At 45.2% G+C, this 20,637-nt stretch overlaps 2 protein-coding genes across 4 annotated transcripts in view; one reads left to right on the forward strand and one right to left on the reverse strand.

Annotated features, from left to right (window-relative positions):
* ttc38 (tetratricopeptide repeat domain 38) overlaps positions 1–11,269 on the forward strand; it is a 30,379-nt gene extending 19,110 nt beyond the window's left edge. For both annotated transcript variants that reach the window (XM_079502068.1, XM_079502067.1), the window contains exons 7-14: positions 472–591; positions 1,166–1,225; positions 1,387–1,425; positions 3,124–3,205; positions 3,608–3,773; positions 9,015–9,174; positions 9,666–9,739; positions 10,169–11,269. In XM_079502068.1, the coding sequence (XP_079358194.1) occupies positions 472–591; positions 1,166–1,225; positions 1,387–1,425; positions 3,124–3,205; positions 3,608–3,773; positions 9,015–9,174; positions 9,666–9,739; positions 10,169–10,256 (789 nt within the window). In that variant the 3' untranslated portion in view covers positions 10,257–11,269. The remainder of the gene's footprint in view (positions 1–471; positions 592–1,165; positions 1,226–1,386; positions 1,426–3,123; positions 3,206–3,607; positions 3,774–9,014; positions 9,175–9,665; positions 9,740–10,168) is intronic.
* A 27-nt stretch (positions 11,270–11,296) lies between these two features.
* tspan33b (tetraspanin 33b) overlaps positions 11,297–20,637 on the reverse strand; it is a 43,819-nt gene continuing 34,478 nt past the window's right edge. The window contains exons 6-8 of one of the 2 annotated variants that reach the window (XM_079502069.1): positions 17,697–17,825; positions 14,378–14,539; positions 11,297–11,756 (exon numbers count right to left, since the gene is read on the reverse strand). In XM_079502069.1, coding sequence (XP_079358195.1) covers positions 11,685–11,756; positions 14,378–14,539; positions 17,697–17,825 — 363 coding nt within the window. In that variant the 3' untranslated portion in view covers positions 11,297–11,684. The remainder of the gene's footprint in view (positions 11,757–14,377; positions 14,540–17,696; positions 17,826–20,637) is intronic. The other variant, XM_079502070.1, reaches the window with a different exon arrangement.

A 20,637-nucleotide genomic window follows, 5' to 3' on the forward strand; every position in this document is an offset into this window, starting at 1 on the left:
ATATTATTACAGAGAGAACATTTTAATTCAAATCTTTGCTTCTGGTGAGGTCCCTGGAACAACATATTTTCAGATGGGGGGCGGAGGCATATTACATATAATTTTTGGGGTCCTTGACATGAAATATTGAGCACCACTGATACAGAAACATATGGTTTTCCAGAAAACTGTCAGGATTTTGAAGACATTTTGAATATGCTGTAGCATCACAATAATTTGAACCACTTTAACCATAATGGCTATTTTAGAAAAATCGTATATATACAAAAAGAAGCATTTTAACACATACAAACTGCCATAAAATCTTTTCAGATGGGATTCCGCGGCCGGGGTCCTTGACATGGAAGGGTCTGAGAACCACTGTGTTAAAATTGATCTTTTTTTGGGGGCAAAATCTCACATTTTTACCCCACATACTTTTACCCCATTGCCTTTATCCTGCTCTTGTTCCAATCCACTGTCCCTCTGCAGGGCCTTGAAATGACCCCCGATGACGCCTGGTCTGTCCACACAGTGGCTCACGTCCATGAGATGAAAGGGGAAGCAGACAAGGGCCTGGCGTTCATGGAGAGAACAGAGAAAGATTGGCAGGCAATTTGTTTTTCTTTTTCATTTTCCTCCGTCCTCCGCACCATCAGAGGCAGCGCATAGATGATTCATTCAGACTCGCCGATGCTCCCTCAAATGAGTTTTGTGCTCCCTCAGTATCTTTAACGGTGCGATTTATTATGATTGATCGGATTTTATGTCATCATTTACAGGAAATTCTTGTACAGCAGCAAGTACACTTAGTTATGTTTACAGCCAATACACTTTACACTGGCAGATCGGAGTACATTTCATGGCAAACGACACCTTCTTCTGTCAACGATTCCTCTTTCCCCCCCGAGGTACAGTCAACGCTGGGACTCGTTATCTGCTTGTCAAATCTAGGCTCTTCCGTTTTGGATTTATAGGGGTTTATCTGGGTGTGCCAAAACGGCAGCAGTTTTGCTTTGGTGGGTAAAAGTGTCCACGCCTGATCTGTTTTTGAAGTGTTCTGTTCATCAGCCTCGGCTGGCGTGGAGCCTGGGTAAATATCTCATCCCCCTCCTTTTTGGCGCTGGGTGACTAAATGTGTGAAAAGCAACTTAATAAAACATTAACATGTCGTTTTTCCATCCAGGGGTGTGACATGCTGGCTTGTCATAACTATTGGCACTGGGCACTGTACTACATCGAGAAGGTAATGATTGTAAGCTTTCTCAGAGGTGTGTGTGTGTGTGTGTGTGTGTTGTCACTGACACTTGCAATATCCTCACATGTTGGGAAACACTGATCACAAGATTGTCTTCATATCTTGTCGCTATAATTTCAATGTTGATCTGATTAAATTTATCTCCACAGGGAGAGTATGAAGCTGCACTGAAGATATACGACAGTCAGGTCAGTCTATCTCCGACCCTATGACCCTATGACCCTATGCATGCTCAGGCCTGTCTGGACCGACCCTATGCATGCTCAGGCCTGTCTGGACCGACCCTATGCATGCTCAGGCCTGTCTGGACCGACCCTATGCATGCTCAGGCCTGTCTGGACCGACCCTATGCATGCTCAGGCCTGTCTGGGTCAGTCTATCTCCGACCCTATGCATGCTCAGGCCTGTCTGACAGTCAGGTCAGTCTATCTCCGGCCCTATGCATGCTCAGGCCTGTCTGGAATTGGAATATAGACTTTGCCCTCACTCTGGGGACCTGGAGTAAAAGCAATGTTACGCTTGGTTCTGTCGCCAGTAAAATGGAAGTCAAAGCTGCCCCGGCACCAGAACAGCATCCCCACTGAGCTCATGTCCAAACCATGAACGCTATTCAGCGTTGCCTGTCAGATGTGATGATTATTTAATTTGGCTAAGAATAGAAGCGCCATGTGGCTTCCTGGATCTCATACTGTGTTCAGACAGTTGACATGAGTCTGGTACTGAACTTTTAAACTCATTGCAGCCGGAGTCCCCCAGGGATCTGTACTAGTCACCATCTTATTTTGTCCCTACTCCCTATACACAATTCTTGCGAAAATCCGATCTACAAGCTTGCAACATGTTGGCATGTTGTGAGCTTGTACACTACATAATTCGCCCCCAGTATAGGGACGCAATAGGGTTAATTTGGTTAAAAGATAGACAGATAAACATTTAGTTATCCCACAGGAGAAATTCAGGCAATGGCAGTACAGCAGTAATGGACAGATACAGAAAAGGGAAATGCAGCTAAAAATGGTAGCACAAATTCTAGAAATAAGAGAGAGTCAGCAGGTACTAGTAGCACAGGGATTAGGAAAAGAGTGCCAGAAACCTGGTATACTACAGAAAAGCTCACCTGGCCTTCAGCATTTGGACTGCCTGGGAGATGGTGTGGTGCAGGAGCATTTCAATAGATATGAGTGTAGTCAGAGTGTCAGAGTGAGTGGGTGTAGCGGTTAGACTAGAGCCATTCATGTGGAAAGTTGTGGGTGCCGACCCTGCCTGGGGTTGACATCAGCAAAGGCAAGGCAACGGGTTCCCAATGCCAAATCGAATGGATTCAGATCTGCGGCAAGTCTGGAGGCACGTCTGGACTGAAGCCTGTCATGGACGTGACCTGGACTGAAGCCTGTCATGGACGTGACCTGGACTGAAGCCTGTCATGGACGTGACCCTGTCTTCCGCCCCACGAAGGGATGGACTTTCACCACAAAGGGAGGGGCTGGAACGAGCACCACAGCTTGTTATTGGGTGAGGGCCATTGGTGTGGTAATGGAGCTCTCCGCTGTGTTCATTGTAGGATTTTCTATTCTCTGCCTGTCGGGTCGCAACTCGAACGACAAGGCAACTCGCTCGCTTTAGCTCGCTCGGTGATGTACGTCTCTTGTGGCTCAAGTTCGCTTGAGACGGCACCCCTCCGTTGCGAAAGTCCCTACCTTCGTGGGAAAGTCCCTCTCTTTTTGGGGTGGAAAACTGTGTTGCGTCCTGGACGGGAGTCTCCAGATGCAAAAACACAATGATAAGTGCAGTCAGAGTGCGTTAACACAGTTTTAACGGGGTATAAATATTGTCAAGGCTATACTAGTGGTTAAAGCCGTGTGTTGTGTGTCATTATGCTCCCTAAGCTGTTCAGACGCTGCGTGTCCACCGGGGCCATGTTGGACACGGTGGACGCCTGCTCTCTGCTCTACAGACTGGAGATGGAGGGTGAGTCTGATCTACAAGCATCTACACTCAACAATCACCTTGTATTTCATTGACATCTGTCCGATGTGTATGCATTATGGCATGTCAGGGTGTGACCCCAGTTCAAATGGGATTATTTTGGGGGGTCGCGGCCTGAAAAGGTTGAGCAACAATGGATTATGGAAGGCCATTTCTACCACTAAATAGGCCAGAGTTGTGAGACTTCTTTCCTTTTTTCCCTCTTTTTTTATATCTCAGAATTCCGTTTTTCTTTATTCCTCTCTCAGTTAGTTTCTCATAATTTTGACCTAGAAAGTCTGAATTGTGGGAAAAACATTACTCTTTTTGTAAAGCATTACTACATGCAACTGTGTGTGTGTGTGTGTGTGTGTGTGTGTGTGTGTGTGTGTGTGTGCCCGCCAGGCGCGTGCGTGAAGGACCGCTGGCGGGAGCTGCAGCAGGTGACGCTGCCCCACACGGACGACCACGTGACCCTGTTTAACGACGTCCACTTCCTCATGGCGTCTCTGGGCGCCAAGGAGACGGGCGCCGCCCGCCGTCTGCTGGACGGCCTTCGCGATGTGGCGAGGTAAATCCGCACACACACATGCACACACACAGTGTCTCTCTCATCGCACACACACCTCGACAGACACGCTGGCTCGCATTACGTAAGACCCACCCGGAGGGGTTATAGCGGGGTCGATATCGTTACTGTGGGGTGGAAAACCTTGTATGTCCAAAACGGTTACTTTTCAGGAAATAAGTCAAACAATAACCTGCGTTCCAATGGATCACATGTAGGTATTATGTAATCACACGCTCTTGGTTGTGATTACATGCAATGGTTAAATATTTATACAGCCCACAGACACTTAAAACATTGAGATACGAGGTTTCTGCCCAGCGGCGACATTACGTTACGTATCACCTATAAAATAATCATAAAAAAGAAAACCAGGGCAGAGACGAGGACAGTGACTTTGAAGGCAGGAAGAACATGGAGCCGCGATGCGTCACCGAGGCCCAGGCATCTTCGTCAGTCCCCTGAGAGACACGTGCGTGTGCGACTGTACGTTTGTGTGTGCGCGTGCGCGCACTGATGTGCGGTCACAGGCAGTCTGTCGCCCCAGCCTACACAGCACAGGGCCACTGAGGGAATACCCACCGCCTTTTTAAAAGCATTTGCTGCTGAGGAAAAATGTCATGTTTGTCATTGTTATGTCATTTCTCCAAGGGTGGGAGTCACGACTCACCACAGCCAGGGTTCAGGGGCTGATGCAACCTCTGAGGCGAACAGAGAAGCTCTTTAAACGCAGTACAATTCTAGAGTGTGTGAAAATTCACCCTTTTTTCCCCTCCTTGCATCGTTTTTGTTTCATGGAGAGTGAAAAGTCAGATATCAAGACGTTGCATAGATGTAATTTCATCACTCTTTTTCCACGCGCAGCAGGGTTTTACATATTTTCTCCACGGTTTGGTTTAGTGTGTTTGCCGAGCTTTTGCATAATCCTGATTTTGCTACAGTGTGATGCAGTTTTGTTTTCTGCTGGTGTGTGAGGCATTAACAATCATTGACCAAAGGCTAGGGGTGGTCAATGTTTTTCAAGGCCACGGATCCCTTGGCTGTGAGGGAGAGATGAAGAAAATGTGTTTGTTTTGTTGTTTTTTCTATGAATATTTTGGATTCATTTAACAACTTTTAGACCTCAATACTTTGTAAACTTGAGCTTTGGCTTGTACTTGTACTTGGTCGGCTCTATTATTGTGAGCTTGTAGATCTACTATTTTTGGCTAATGTTCCCCCAAAATAGCGATGCTAGTGTTCCAAGTGGTTAATGTAAAAAGAAAATCACACCCGTGTGAAGTGAGGGGCGCTCTTACATCATCATGACATAAAATAGACACTATGCCTATTTGCTCAGACACTATGACGTAAAATTCTCTAGTCATTGTCAACGGGAATGTAATGTTTGTGTAGGACAATGTTTGTGAACATAACACTAAAAGCTGGTTATAGGAGCGGCTAGCGCCCCTCAAAAAAAGGAAAAAAGAAAAAAATGATGTCACGGTTGTCACCCAAAGAATTAGCAGCCCTCCTGCTGTATAACTCTTGGAACCCCCTAGGAATCCCAGACCCAGTTGAAGACCCATGCTATAGGCTAAAAAAAACAGCCTGTGACGTCATCGATGATGTATCTATGACGTAGGACTCCAAATTTGGGCAAGGCTTCAGCCTGATCAGAGACCTGTTGACTTCCATTATGAAAGTAAAGTATAAATATTTCACAAAGTATTAGTAGTGGTACATGTACTCCTTCTCTACTGGCCACACATGCACCCGCACACACTCTCGCACAAATGCTGTACAATTTTAGAAGACGTCTGGGCTCTTCTGGGCTTATCTGAGCGGGATAAGGATCCCACTCAGATTATGACATCTTTGACAGAGCGACGCAGCCGAGTTATTACGGTAACACCCTTCTGAACCTCATAATTGACTTTATTAAGATTCATAGAAACGCTTTAGTTCAGTCGAAGACTAAACTAAAGACTGTTTCGAATGATTAAACACAGTTTTGGTATTCATCTCAAGGCCTGTTCAGATCTGAGATTGACGGCCTGAAACAGGATGCAAAAACATTCTTTTTCAAATCATCACTGTCAGGTCAAATCATTTGACAACAAAATGCATTATACGCGTCAAAGTAACGAGCACAAAAAAAACAAATGTTGGATGACAGAACTACTTTCACTGCCCATTTTCTCGTGCAGTCTCTGCTGTTTCTCCCAAAGAAGATTATGGTCTCTCTCTTTTTTTTTTGAGTGGTGTAAACCACTCCAACAACTGGCTTTGTTAGTTTACGTGTCCACGTGTCCACGTGTTTGTTCGTACCAAAAAAATGAGCATGGTTGCTATGGTCACTCAGTTCACACGGGTGTGATTTCATTACGTCAGACATTACGTCAGACCACAGCTGATCTTTTTTACAACATTCTGAAATGTTCACCACTTCTCTGACAAGGTGCCTACAGGACCTGAACGTCTTAAAAAAAAGTCTTAAATTGTGTTTTCTAAGGTCCATGCCTTTTAAAACTCTGTAATATAATTCTATTTGGTTTTTAAAATGGTGTTCTTGATGCCCTGCCTGACTAGTACTACCTGACTAAGCTACTGTAGGGATACAGCAGTTTGGAATCCAGGTCACACAGTCTTGCATTCTGTCATTTTACATTCATGGAGAGAGAAAAAGAAAGTGTGTACTGGTGACATAACTCCTACTACATTATAATTCAAGAGTCATTATAACCAGTCTTACATGTTACTTTCTGAAACATGCATCCGCACTGTCTGCAATGTTTTAAAACAATTAGGTCTCGTCGTGAATCTTAGATCATTCCTTTAGTTGTCATCCACACCCTCATTCCATGAGCTATTATTATTAACCTTTAGAATCTTTGGATCGATAACCCTCCTGAAGAGCTGTCTGCTTGAATTATTCAAGCACCTAGGGTGCCCCCAGCACCTAGCGTGCCCCCAGCAACTTTTCATAATAATTGTCATTTCGGTAGGATATGAGAACAGGACATGAGCCTAAATCCACAACTAGGTCAAGCAACATATAAGCAACCCCATTACCTTGTTCCGTACACATACCTTTCTGATTCGCTGTTTACCGGTACTCTAAATCAGTGGTTTTCAACCCTTTTCATATCAAGGCCCATTATTTATTGGGAATTTGAGCCAAGGAACAACATTTGATGAGATTTAGCCTCTCAGATCCAACGAATATTTTGTTGTCGTTTGGTGATTTTGTCCACAATTCCATGCTGTATTGGTGTTGGTACCATAGGATAAATGAAGAAGGTAGGATGCCCGCACAATGTCTGTTATTCTCCCAATCAGTTTATTAAGGGATGAGAATCAACGTTTCGACCCTTCCGGATCTTCGTCAGGAGACTCCAGGAGATACCATAGGAGAATTAACAGTATAGGCATGCAAGGCAGTCACGCCTACCGGCTCAATCTTGTATGTGCATCAAGTGTATAAAGTTGGTGTTTGAGTGTGTGCCCAGTAGATGGGCGACCTGTTTACTACCTGCTGGCTGCTGCTGCTCCATCAGTCTGTCAGTGTCAAACAACCACACGGTCATTCAATTATTTAATATCTCCGACCGACAGTCAATGCAGAGTTAAGCTTGGCTATAGTTGGCTAACAACAAACTAGCCTGCTGCCTGCAACATAAAACCTGTAGACTTCTTGTAAATTAAGTAGTGCAGATGTAACATGAAACCAAATGGACCCTCCCTGGTCCATTTGGTCCCGTTTCATTTTACGCTCTCAACTCTCCCCTGACAGGTGAAAAGAAGCAGCTTGGACTCCTCATGCATAGAAGGAAGCATGAGGTCAGCCCGCTGCCCCCCAGGTTGGCAGAAGATGTGTAGCGCCCATGATTACATTAGATAATTGACACTGGGTGAAAAAATGGGTTACAAAATCGTGGGATAAAAAATTAGAATTTTATCACACCCGTGTGGTGCAACTCCCCTCTCTCTCTCTCTCTCTCTCTCTCTCTCTCTCATTAGCAACAGTGCAACACTATCTCTATCTCTCTCTGGCACAACAGCGCCACTTTTGCCCCTACTGGTACTCTAAACATTGGGACATAGTCACATAGTCCCATAGGGACATTGCTGTTCCTTGGAGTGGTTGCGCCACTCAAAAAAGAGTTAAAGATCTATAAGGGTCCATTTGGTTAGCAACTCTCCATCAATTAGCTGGGGACCACCTGGAACCCCCCCAAGGCCCACTGCTGGTCCCCGGGCCACTGGTTGGAAAACCACTGCTCTAAATGAAACTGGGTGAAAAGTGCATAATTAATTCAGAAAGTCCAGTTTTTGTGTCTCTAACAGGGTCTGTATGTACACTATATGCTCTTAAACATGAACCAAACCAAGCACAGCTCATGGTGGCATGCGCATGACGTCCGGCTGTCTGGCTATGAATTAAATAATGAAGGCTGCACGACCAGGATATTCCTGGTGAAGTGCTGTGTGAATGCTGTATGGTAGTTGATAAATCATGCATGCAGTAGTAGAGTTTGTCTGTGAGTCTTATACACGGGGCAAGAATTTCATGGAGGCCAGGTCGTGAAGGTCATGGCTGTCGTGACCCCTCAGTTCGGCCTTCTGCCCCTCGAAGATTATATCCCTGAGGCCACCGTGACCTTGATGCCCCGACAGCCCCGTCCCCAGCTGAATTCACTGTCTTCTCCTCTGCCTTCTTTTCTGTTGAGATTTTTTCCATACCAGTGTGTTGTGTTGATATTCTGAATTCTTAACTCCCCCTCACTCACTATCTTCAAATGAATCCAGACTCTGATTAGGCCAGTGCTGAGTATGACATTTTGACTGAACCTTACACCAAGCCAGTCTCTCTCTTACCCATTCCGCTATGGCTGCCGCCTTACTTTTATGTAGTTGTGCCAGAAAAACAATCTTCATAGTTTGTCCTTTCCTTTCCTATCTCCATATGTCAACTTGTCTTCACCCTACTTCATCATACAAAAGTCATGCAAGTAGTGAAAATAGCAGATCTTCAAGCTCACAGTGGCAGTGTGGCGTGGCGTTTTCATCTGCTGTTTTCACTATTTAAAAAAGTTTGACATGACAATTTGACTGAACCGTATGCTTCCCAGGCGGTCTGTGTCTCTCTCTACCCATTCCGTTATGGCTGCCGCCGCTCGACTTTCATGTATGTGTGCTGGTTTTGCATGCCAGGAAAAACAATCTTCTTCATCGTTTTTCCTTTTGTACTATACTTCGCAGAGAGCCTGGGGACAACTATCAGCACCAGCTTGCGGGGGCCCTGGGTCTGCCCATGTGCCAGGCCCTGGTGGAATACCATGAAGGAAACTACAGCCTCGCTGTGGAGCTGCTCCACCCCGTCCGATACCGCATAGCCCATATAGGGGGCAGCGACGCCCAGGTGAGATCCCTACATCGACTGTGTTTTTTTTCCCCGCTCTTTGGTAGTGAAATGAAAATAAACCAAAGCAAAGTCTGCTCCAGTAAGCCCCGCAATTACACACCCACTAAGCCCTAGAGATTTGTTACAGTGAGCTAATTCTGTGATCTCACGAAACCCACCGACCGGCCCCGTTGTGAAAGTAGGACACTTGGGCTCGGACAGTGGCCAGAAGTGAAGAATACACTGCATACTAATCAGCACCCTCCCCCCCTCCCCGACACGCGTGGGAATATACCGAGAGATGAATTATGGATGTCTGTGTTGGATGTTAAAGGAACTTTCAACCTTGTGCATTGTGTGTTCAGGAAACAATTCCCATAGGTGCCACAGTGTGTACATACAGTGTATGTACATACAGTCAAAAAAGGCCAGAGCATGATCTGCCTTGCATGTTGACGGGACTTTGAGTGTTTTTGCAAATGCCTCCGCTGCGCTTCTGTGTTTTGCAGAGGGATGTCTTCAATCAATTACTTATTCATGCAGCCATGAAGTCAGACAAGAGCCACCACCAGAAGCTGGCTAGGTAAACGCCCAGAAAATAAGCTGTTCTTGCCTTTTTCTGTTAAGATTCTACAGTATTTGTGCTGTCTTTTCAAACTTCATTCAATACAGTGTTAGTTCGTCTTTACAAGCTGCTGTATAATGTCAATTCGGTGGTTGACGAACCTTGCATGTTGGTATCATTTTTACATGACATAACACAAGCAGTAAACAACACGTTATATATTTTGTATTTATTTATTTATAAATTAATATAAATAGACTTAATATGATACATTTTCCGGGCTGTGCAGTATCGACAGTACCTTTTAATTATTGATCACATCACGTCTGATTTATGCTGACTGTAGTCACCCACCCACTGGAGTGCCAACTAAGTATAAATCAGGCTTTCTGCCCACACGTCTTCACACATATTGTCCCTCCTCTGTGTTTTACTGTGTTCCTCCAGATGCCTCCTGGTGGAGCGTGACGCTCAGAAGTGTAGCTCCCCACTGACTGACCGTCTGATCCAGAAAGCCCATGTTCTCCATGCCTAGACTAACCACACGCATGCAGTGATCGCCCTCCCACTCACCGTCCCCAGTACAATATATACTGTATAGTGTTTGATTTTTGGAGTATAATCTCTCCAAGCCAGACAACTATTACGCAATTGTCTGTAACTATACGCCTCTTGAAAGAAAGCTGGTGAACCGAAGCTGTCATCCATTTGTCATTTCCGTCCTCGAAAATATGTTTTAAATCTCAAAAGACATACTTTTCAGTTTTCCTTTCTGCTAAGCAGCAAGTTGTATACACGCTTTTGATTTACAGAAATCATCGCTTTGCCACAAAGCGGTGGTTAACTACACGTCTTGAAGGTGCAGAACGGATGCTGTCATCCATTTGTCATTACTGTCTTTTAAACCTTAAAATACAATTTTGAGGTCCGGCCTAAATGGGTCAAATGATAAGGGACAATATCAGTGGCACCCAACTGTACTGTACAGTAGGTTTCTTCGCATTTTCAGAGCTTCTGTTGCTCTGTACGAATGGTGGAAGCATTTTAAATCTGTGTGAGGCAGAGACAATCTGAGTATAGGAACCCAGAACCACTGTGACAACACTGGAACACTTTATATTGCACAACGTGACTCAACCGTGACGCTGCACAGTCTCCCAAGGCCACGGATCTCATTTGAATTGGAAAATAAGTCATAAAGAAGATAGTACGGAATGATGACACGTGTTTATGCTTTATGTGAGGTCTTTGTTTCTGTGCTGATGCTAATGTTATGTCTGTATGAATAAGCACCATTGGCTATACTCATATTTCACTGTGATACATCAGGACGTTTAAGCTAGCGGGTATGTTTTAATTCTGCCCGCTGCCCGCCGCCCCTTAAAGTTATGTGGAAGGGTATTCTGCCCGCTGCCCGCCCCTTACAGTTATGTGGAAGGGTTGCACAATGACAGATTATATAAATAAAAACATTTCAGAGATAAAGTCCTTGTATCAAATACCTAGTACAAAAAGCATGTTTCAATCCAATAAATATTACACTTTTTACTTTGAATGGAAGCCTTTTTACTTCACTTCACAGATTTGCGCGGTGAAGCAGTGGACCACACTCGCTTTGCCTACAGGCGAGAGCACAACAAAGAATGCCAGATATGGGTGTGAGTTGCCGGCTCCACAGCGGTAAATAAATAAATTGTTGCCGCCGGGCGGAAAAATCATAACTCCATATTTTCTTTGTAAATTAACACCCTACCCTACACAAAAGTAGTGAAAACAATAACAGTATTTTCACAATTTTAAAATGTTTTTAAAATAATAATAAAAAAGCTAACAGCTTTGGACATACAAGGTTTCCACCCGACGGCAGTGAAGATGTCCTTGCAGATGCAGATGCCAGCTGGGTTTGTGCAGATCTCCCCCTCCATCCCACGCTCTCTCACTCTCGCTCTCTCACTCTCGCTCCTTACAACAAGGTGGAATTAATCTCACCTTGGATCTGAGAGATCAGGATCTGGGAGAGCACGATGCCTGCGATCTGGAGGACACAAGGACACATTTACATGGTAACAGTTGTTCTCAACGTGAGGTCCGGGGACCCCTACTACTGTACTGTACGAGAGGTCCGGGGACCCCCAGGGGGGTCTACTACTGTACGAGAGGTACTGTACGTCCGGGGACCCCCAGGGGGGTCTACTACTGTACGAGAGGTCCGGGGACCCCCAGTGGGGTCTACTACTGTACGAGAGGTCCGGGGACCCCCAAGGGGGGTCTACTACTGTACGAGAGGTCCGGGGACCCCTACTACTGTACGAGAGGTCCGGGGACCCCCAGGGGGGTCTACTACTGTACGAGAGGTCCGGGGACCCCCAGGGGGGATCTACTACTGTAGGAGGGGATCTACAAGTTCACAACATGTTGCCATCTGACATGTTAAAGCAAAGGTTAAAGCCCCAAGCTGTGATTTCCCCACCATGTTGGCAGTATATAGAACAGCAGGAACAATATTACTAAAACATCATAATGTCTCCTTTCACACTCTGTACTGTACTGTACATACACACACTGTTGTCAAGGTCCTTCAGAGCTTGTGTTGTAGCTGAGGGATGACATGTGTTCTCTGTTTGAATCAAGAGATAACATTGCGTCATCTTAATAGCTACAGGAGCGATGTTTCTGTCACAATATTTAAGGGACCAAGAAGTCACGAAGTGACTTTGGTCACTTATTGCTTTTGTGTTTATTTTTCTTCTCCTTCTTCTTCTTCTCCTCCTCCTTCTTCCGCCAAAAATAGCTGTTCTGGCTGAACCGTGCAGTCGGTTTTCGCGAAACGCGGTAATCTGGTAGAGGGCCATGCCAAACGGTGACTATGCGAAGCCCATGGCGATTGGCCAAATGGTGGCGCTATAGCGCATATCTCATGAACCGTTTGACCGTCGGCAATGACACTTTGATACACATATGTGTCTCCTCATGCCGAACAACTTTCGTGTTCTGACTTTTGACCTCTGACCTTTAGATCACCCGCCATTTTGAATTATATGAAAAACAGTTAAAATGTATCTGCTCCCAGGATCTTTGATCAAAATGCACGAAAACTTCTACACGTGAACTTTGGAGTTCACGTGTGTGTGTGTGTGTGTGTGTGTGTGTGTGTGTGTGTGTGTGTGTGTGGACTGGGCAGGAGAGCGGGGAGGCAGAGGGACGGGAGGTGCGCTGCCCGGTCTAGTGTAGAAACGACTGCTTCGCGATTGGTGGATACTTAGAGCCATGAGTGCCGAAAATAGCCGATATACAAGCTCACAGTGCGTCGCATTGCATCACATTGCAAGGCGTTGTAAGCTTGTCGATTGGATATTTTCCCCAAATTTTCACCTAGCTTTGCCAAATGTTCCCCAGAACAGGGATGTTAGGGTTCATGTATTTAAACATGCCCTTTCTCTCTAATGGTACGGTCTGATATGCCATATTTACTTTTGTTGCAAAATAAATATCCAATCTACAAGTTCACAAATGCATCACAGCATGTCTGTGGTTAATGAGATGTGCAGTTGACATTTTCCATCTACCTAAATCAAGTGTGCCGGGTTATTCCTGTCCCCTTAGCTCTGCGTGCGTGGGTTGTTGAACGGCCTGGCCTGCGCAGGGTTTATTTGAAGCAGTGAGGTGAGATGTGGTGAGAAACGCAACGCATCACGGGCCAGGGTGCAAGAGTTGAAGGTGGAGCTTCATCAGAGAGAGCCGTGTTGTTGCCGGGGAGTTGTCCGAACTCCGTTTGATGTTTGTTTTTGGAAGGCTTGTTTGATGGTTGCTCGAGGCGAGGTCTGATTGATATAAAGATCCTAGCGATTGTCTTGTTCTGACACAAAAACGCTGTCAGGTGTCCTGGTGGGGTTAGAGAGAGCCTGTCGATATGTTGACAGGGGAGTGGTGAGATTCCTCGCTGATAGCTGTATCGACCCATGCAGTGTGGTTGTGAGAGAGCAGATTTCCTGCAGGCAATGCACAGTAACTCTAACCCTTTTGTGGGGAGGTAACCCCCGTGGTAATTCAGGGCCAAGTTGACCTTGCTAGGGTTACCAGATAATTGGTGTGAAGCTTGTGAGGAGCTGTTCAAGGTTACCGTCTGCGGGGGTGGACAACTAACTATAGGAAGTATAAAAAGGGCTACTCTTGGTCAAATGTCACTCAACTAATGCAAGTTGAAAGTTGCTCTGTCCCCCCCCCCCCCCCCCCCCCCCCCAAAAAAAATGGGGTTACTGTCCAATAGGACATAGCAGTGGCGGCCATTTTCTGCTTCCAACGATTCAGACCCATTCATTTTTCCCATAGAGATTTCAAAAAGTATTTATAAAAAATATTTTAAGCCTAGAATCAGCCTAGAATCAAGCCATCCAGGATCCTGGTGAATCATGACCATAAAACACTATTATTTAATAAATACCCTTTTTCCCTCACAGAATCAAGGGTTTCTGGTCATTATTCACCAGGATCCTGTATGGCTTGATTCCAGGCTTAAAATAATGTATATTTGTTGAAATCTCTATGGGAGAAATGAATGGGGTCTGGATCGATGGAACCCAGAATATGGCCGCCACCGCTGTGCCCCATTAGTGTGCGAGTATGGAGCCACAGAAGGTGTGAAGGGTTCATGGTTACCATGGGCAAGTTGACCCCCAGAGCGAGAGCCCCCACCAGCAGCAGATGAGACTCCATCCATCCCACGGCTCGGTCTCCACATCCCATCGGGTAGATTGTTTTGGTGGCTTCCACGTACTTCTGGGTCTGGACGCCGAAGCCACACATGGTGTTTATTACCACCTGTGTGTGTGTATATGGCAGACAGGAGGGGAGAGACGGGTAGAGGGGCCATCATTACATAATAAATAAATAAAAAAACAGCATTCAAGGAGCTGCACCCTAGTTTATACACTAGTTCACTTTTATTGACCACATAAACTGCAACACTTGAAAGAGTATTCTCAGGACACTTTTACAGGCTGTGTTTTAAAAGCCTTCCGTGTAATTTGGCCCGTCCTACAGACACTAACTATTGTGCACTAATTCTGCCAAGAGTGAGTGTTCCAGGATGCTGTTTTTATTTTAATACGCTACAGAGAGGAGCTGGATGGGAGAGGGATGCTGTCCAACTCCAGAGAGGAGCTGGATGGGAGAGGGGAGGGATGCTGTCCAACTCCAGTCTGTTTGCTTTCACAATACAGCTGCTGGTATTTTCTGTCCATTACTCTTTAGGATCATTGCATTATTGATACTGTAAGTGTGTGTTTTGCTTCTTTTTTTTGAGGGGCGCTAGTCCCTCACATATTCAGCTATAGTGTAGATTTTTGTCCTAATACACAAACATTAAATGCCATTGACAATGAATGGAAAATGTACGTCATGTGTGTCTGAGCAAAGCGGCTATTTTTGTCCTACACAAACATTAATTTCCCATTGACAGCGAATGGAGAATCTTCGTCATATGTAGACGAGCAAATTGGCCATTCCGGTCCTACACAAAGATTAAATTCCCATTAACAATGAAGCAATTAGATGATAAGAGCGCCTCTCAGTTCACACGGGTTCAAAGTGATTTTCTTTTAATAGTCTACACAACTCAACCACTTAGACTTATTTTATACTTTGGCGTGCAAATGAGTCAAGGAAAACATGTGTGAAGTGAGGGGCGACATTAAAAGTCCATAGACTTGGCTGCCATATGACGACGATGTCTGAAATGGCTTATCTTAGCTACTAGAGGTTCAGGCCTAACCTGACTCCGCCAGATGGGGCAGCAGAGAGTACACTGGGTTCAGCAGCAGCTATCCCGCCTCTAGCTGCTGCTGATTGGCCAGGCCGTTTTGTGGCCGGGCATCAAGTCTGCCTGAGAGTTCCCAGATGGGAGCAGGAGGGGGAACCCAGTGTACTCTCTGCTGCCCCATCTGGCGGAGTCAGGTTAGTTCAGGCCACCCTCACATCTACACTGGTGATCCAACTAAAATGATGTCTGAGTCATAGTGTCGGGGCCTTTTTCAGGGTACCTGTTGTACCCCTCTGTATGTGTCCCTTTTGTGCCCATATATGGAGATATCCGTATATGGGCATATGCCATATATGGAGATGTATCCGTCAGTCCTTGTCTCTGTATGCCCATTTATGGATGTCCACGGTGCCATCAGTATATACCCATACCCATATATGGGCATGCTGCTGATATGCACATTGCCCACATTAGGAGATATCTGTATCTGTCAGTCCTTGTCTCTTCTATGCCCATTTATGGAGAATCCTCAGTCATCAGTATATGCCCATAATATGGGCATTTGTTCGTTTACTGTATGTTGTCGTAGTGACGTGTGGTTTGTTAATGGCTGCTTCAGAATCACATCAGAAGTCTGTCCGCCCGACCGCTGGCCCGGTCCTCCCATAAGTCTATTTAAATTGTATTAAATTATAATGATATTATTGTAATTCTTGATTAAGTCGATACTGTTAACTATTGCAGCCCTATCCACAATGCTGCAGTATGTACGGCTAGATGAAATCAAATGAGATAACAGTCATTGTTCAATCATGGATATCTGATCGTGCAGATACTGGCATGCCATGCATGCAGTTGCCACACATGGACAGCAGGGTGCACTGCAGCACCCTTTCATCTAAATAATTGATTTTTGCACACATGTAGCAAAAGGTTGCTGTGATCTGTTGCCTGTCTAACATGACGTTTAATCAATACTGCTGTTGTTGATCTACATGTAGGCTTTAGTTTCCTGTCTTCACACTAACCTGTGTGTGTGTGTGTGCCCGTGCGTGCGTGCGTGCGTGCGTGCGTGCGTGCGTGTGCGTGCGTGCGTGCGTGCGTGCGTGTGTGTGTGTGTGTGTTGCATACACATTGCCCACGCAATGAGTAGTCATGTTTGTGCATTCATGCATTTCCATGTACACCGTGTGGCTTCATTATAGCCACAGCTCACTATCATTTTAATGGTTATCTTTGTGTAACAGACTAGCGTATAGACATGCACGCCAGAAGCCTCATATCTCATTTGGTCAAGGGGGATTTCCCTTTGCTTGAGTGATAGTTGTGTGGAGTCCTGCTTTCAAATCCAAGTGCTTATGAGCAAATCCACCGGGTGTTGTGTGGGTGTATTATTGAGCATCACTGTTGTACAGTATGCTGGGAGGTTCTACTGCCAAAAGCTATAGTGGCAGAAAGCAACCGAGTACATTTACTCAAGTACTGTACTATATTATTATTTCTTTCCCATGTCCGTATACAGTATATATACGGACCCCGGCGCTAGGGGACGTCATATCCCAGGTCCGTATATATACGGACCCCGACGCTAGGGGACGTCATATCCCAGGTCCGTATATATATATACGGACCCCAATGTATGGTTGAGTCCCACGGCGGCTTTTAACATTGGTCCGGTTGCTATGGCAACGCCCCACCGTTCAAGCTATGGGATTGAAAATATAATCACTGTGTAAAGCAGTTGAAAGGAGGTGATTTTCAAACGTCCATCAGTCGGAATCCAGGAGAGCTGTCCTTGGTGGATCTTCTGCCATACAAATTTCGGTGTGCCTTTGTACCGCAACGCTGCCGCCATGTAAATGCTTCTGACGAAAGGTAAACAGTGTGCTTGTTCCAATGATACTCGAGTGTGTGTGTGGGGGGCGGGCAAACTCCGGCATTTAAAGTGAACGCGTATGGTGGCACCTGGAACTGGGGTTTATGCTAACAGCTAGCCGCAATAAATGAGTTCATAAGGGCCAATAATAATAATAATATAATAGGGCCAATTCACCCACAACCTATCATCATATAATAGCTCCTCTTTAATACTCATTATAAGATGGCATCATCTTTTGTCTACGCAGGTCTGTGCCTGTGGACAGTTCAGAAAGCTGCCTACCAGAATGCTATATGCTATTGCTAGTATACTTCTTCCAGCACAGCACAACAACCCACCTCTCCAGGTATGGGAGTACAGCAGGAGTACGGTACAGCACAGCGCTCTGAGCTTGGGTTTAACTGTGAACAGTTAAAATACAGGTTCCACGACCAGTCTGTGTAGTTGTTCCATCCACAACACTTGAACTGTGAGAGAGAAGAGAAGGAGGGGGGGGGGGGGGGGGGGGGAAGAGAGAGAGAGAGAGAGAGAGAGAGAGAGAGAGAGATATTTAGAGACATGCTCTTGCACTTAGCTGTACAATCTACCAGTCTGGGCCTACCCGGGGGGAATTCTGTTATCAGGAGCGTGCCAATATCTGCAGATGGAGCATGAAGAGAAACCGCAGAGCACACAGTAAAATGCACGTTACTCTGGCCCACTATGTGGAAAAGCCCCCTCACATATTAGGCTTAATGCATACAGCACTCTCATGAGCGCCCCGATTTGCGCTTGTAGATCGGCCTATTTTCGGTACGGTGTGCGACAAAGTATATTAAGTCACGCCACCTGATCTGGGGCCATTAAGGGCCGTGGTTTCCTGGTGCTTTTAGTGTACACTAAACGTGGGACATGATGAGCTCAGTGACTTGTGATGTGATGTGGCTGTATGGCCACAGGCAGAACCGGATTAAAAGCCTTTGTAGGGCCTGGGGCTAGGACCCTAACCACTTAACCCTCTAGTCTTAGTAAAACGGACCCGAGTTGTAACTGGAGTTGGAGCACTTTGGCCATCTACACCAAATGTCTTTGGCAGAAATATAGCAGATCTACATGCATTGTGAGTTTGTAGATCTGCTATTTTTGGCAAGTGTTTAAAGGACCCCTTCCCCATTTTCAACCTATCTTCATATAATTGGTCCTCACTAATACCCGGGGAGCCAGTCACCCAAAATCTGAGAGCACCTGTGATGTCATGCCGTACTTTTTTTGTGTGTTTTTTCTATTAATTTGGTCATTTAGGTCCACCGAATAAGAGGCCTGCTCTGCCGGAAACAACGCGAAAAAAAGTGAAAAAGTACACAAATGTAATGAGGTCAGCACATTTGGGCACATTTGGGCAAGTGGCTATGGCCGAATTTAGGCCAAGGAGTGTTTTCCGTGCAAAACTAATGCTTGGAATGGATTCAGAACTCATGAAAACCCCCTAGTTTGACATGTCACATGCTACTTAAAGCATAATGACATTTGGAAAATGTTGCCTTAGGTTGTCTATGGTGTGGTATACAAAAAATGCCATAACCTTTTTTCGCAATGTTTACAGCAGAGCAGGCCTCTCATTCTGTGGACCTTAATGACCAAATTAATAGGAAAGAAATCACACCTGTGTGAACTGAGTGGTGCAACTTCCCCCTGTCTGTCTCTCTCTCTCTCTCTCTCTCTCTCTCTCTCTCTCTCTCTCTCTCTCTCTCTCTCTCTCTCTCTCTCTCTCTCTCTCTCTCTCTCTCTCTCTCTCTCTCTCTCTCTCTGTAATTAGCAGGCAACAGTGCAACACTCTCTCTGTTTCTGGCACAACAGCGCCATTCTTGCCCCTACTGGTACTCTAAACATAGTCAGTTAGTCACATAGGTTAGGACATAGTCACATAGGTTACTATGTAACCTATGTTACATACGGTAGTAAATAAAGTAAAAAAATAAAAAGTATGGCATGACATCACAGGTTAAACTATATTCCTTGAGCTTTTGGGCCTGTGGCCCCTCGACTATAATGCTGGTTATAAGATTTGTGTGTGTGTGTGTGTGTGTGTGTGTGTGTGTGTGTGTGTGTGTGTGTGTGTGTGTGTGTGTGTGTGTGTGTGTGTGTGTGTGTGTGTGTGTGTGTGTGTGTGTGTGTGTGTGTGTGTGTGTGTGTGTGTGTGTGTGTGTGTGTGTGTGTGTGTGTGTGTGTGTGTGTGTGTGTGTGTGTGAACCTGCTTACCAGTCATCAGTTGGCAGGTTTGGAAATTTCAAACAAGATTTCAAATATGTATTTGAAACATTTGTGTGAATTAATGCAACAACAATACTGGCTTCCATTTCAGCATGCCAACTTTCCATGGAGAGAAAGGCTGTAGTTCCTATTAGCTTGGAATCTCCATTGATATCACTGCTATAGGCTTTCTGCTAGGTTTCTGAACTCTCCATAGCCCTCCTATGAGACACAGTGAGTAGGAATTGGGTCATCATATAATGAGCATTAGTGAAGAACACCAATTATATGAAGATAAGGATGAAAATGGGCGAAGTGCTCCTTTAATGCCCCCACACACCACCTCAGCAGCAAGCTAACGAGTCGCAATGTTTCAGCACCATAGACAGCACCTTATTTTACCCAGGAAAAGGCAGTCTGTGTATAGGTCTGTTTTACAATCAAAATATAATAATAATAACCGCTATAAGTCCGCTAAAACATTACGCTATACATTAAATGTTGCCAGACAGTACAAGTTATAAATAAAGTAACCATATAGCCTAATGTGATAACATACAGTATTAGGCTTTGTTCACACTAATCAAGGAAAAAGCAGTGCCAAGTCTGTTTCAATCGGACTTCAAACAGAGTCAGACTTCAAACAGACATCAATAACTTCTATGGATTCGTACCGAATATTGACATTACTAAAACAAGATTTTAGTAGATGTGTATATGTGGATGGAGATCTAAATCTATTGCATATTTAACAGCTAAAATGCATCTTTTATAGACAAGCTGCCAGAGACGAGCATGGAGGTTTCTGCCGTGTCGTGTCCACATGGTGCACACTGCTACCCAGTCTCCTTGCTCTTTCATATGTTTAAACTACCGTACTGTCTCTGGTGCCTGAATCTCCACAGCAGGATCAATAAAGGTATTATCTTATCTTATCTTATCTGGAGGGCGCTAGAGTCTAGGTGACTCCAGGCTAGAACATAATGGCGATGCTGGACCACAACTCGTTTCTTAATTGTGATATATTAATAGCTGTGCCTTAAAGAAAAT

The sequence above is a fragment of the Electrona antarctica genome (genome assembly GCF_951216825.1).
Source record: "Electrona antarctica genome assembly, chromosome: 5".
NCBI classification, from domain to species: Eukaryota; Metazoa; Chordata; class Actinopteri; order Myctophiformes; family Myctophidae; genus Electrona; species Electrona antarctica.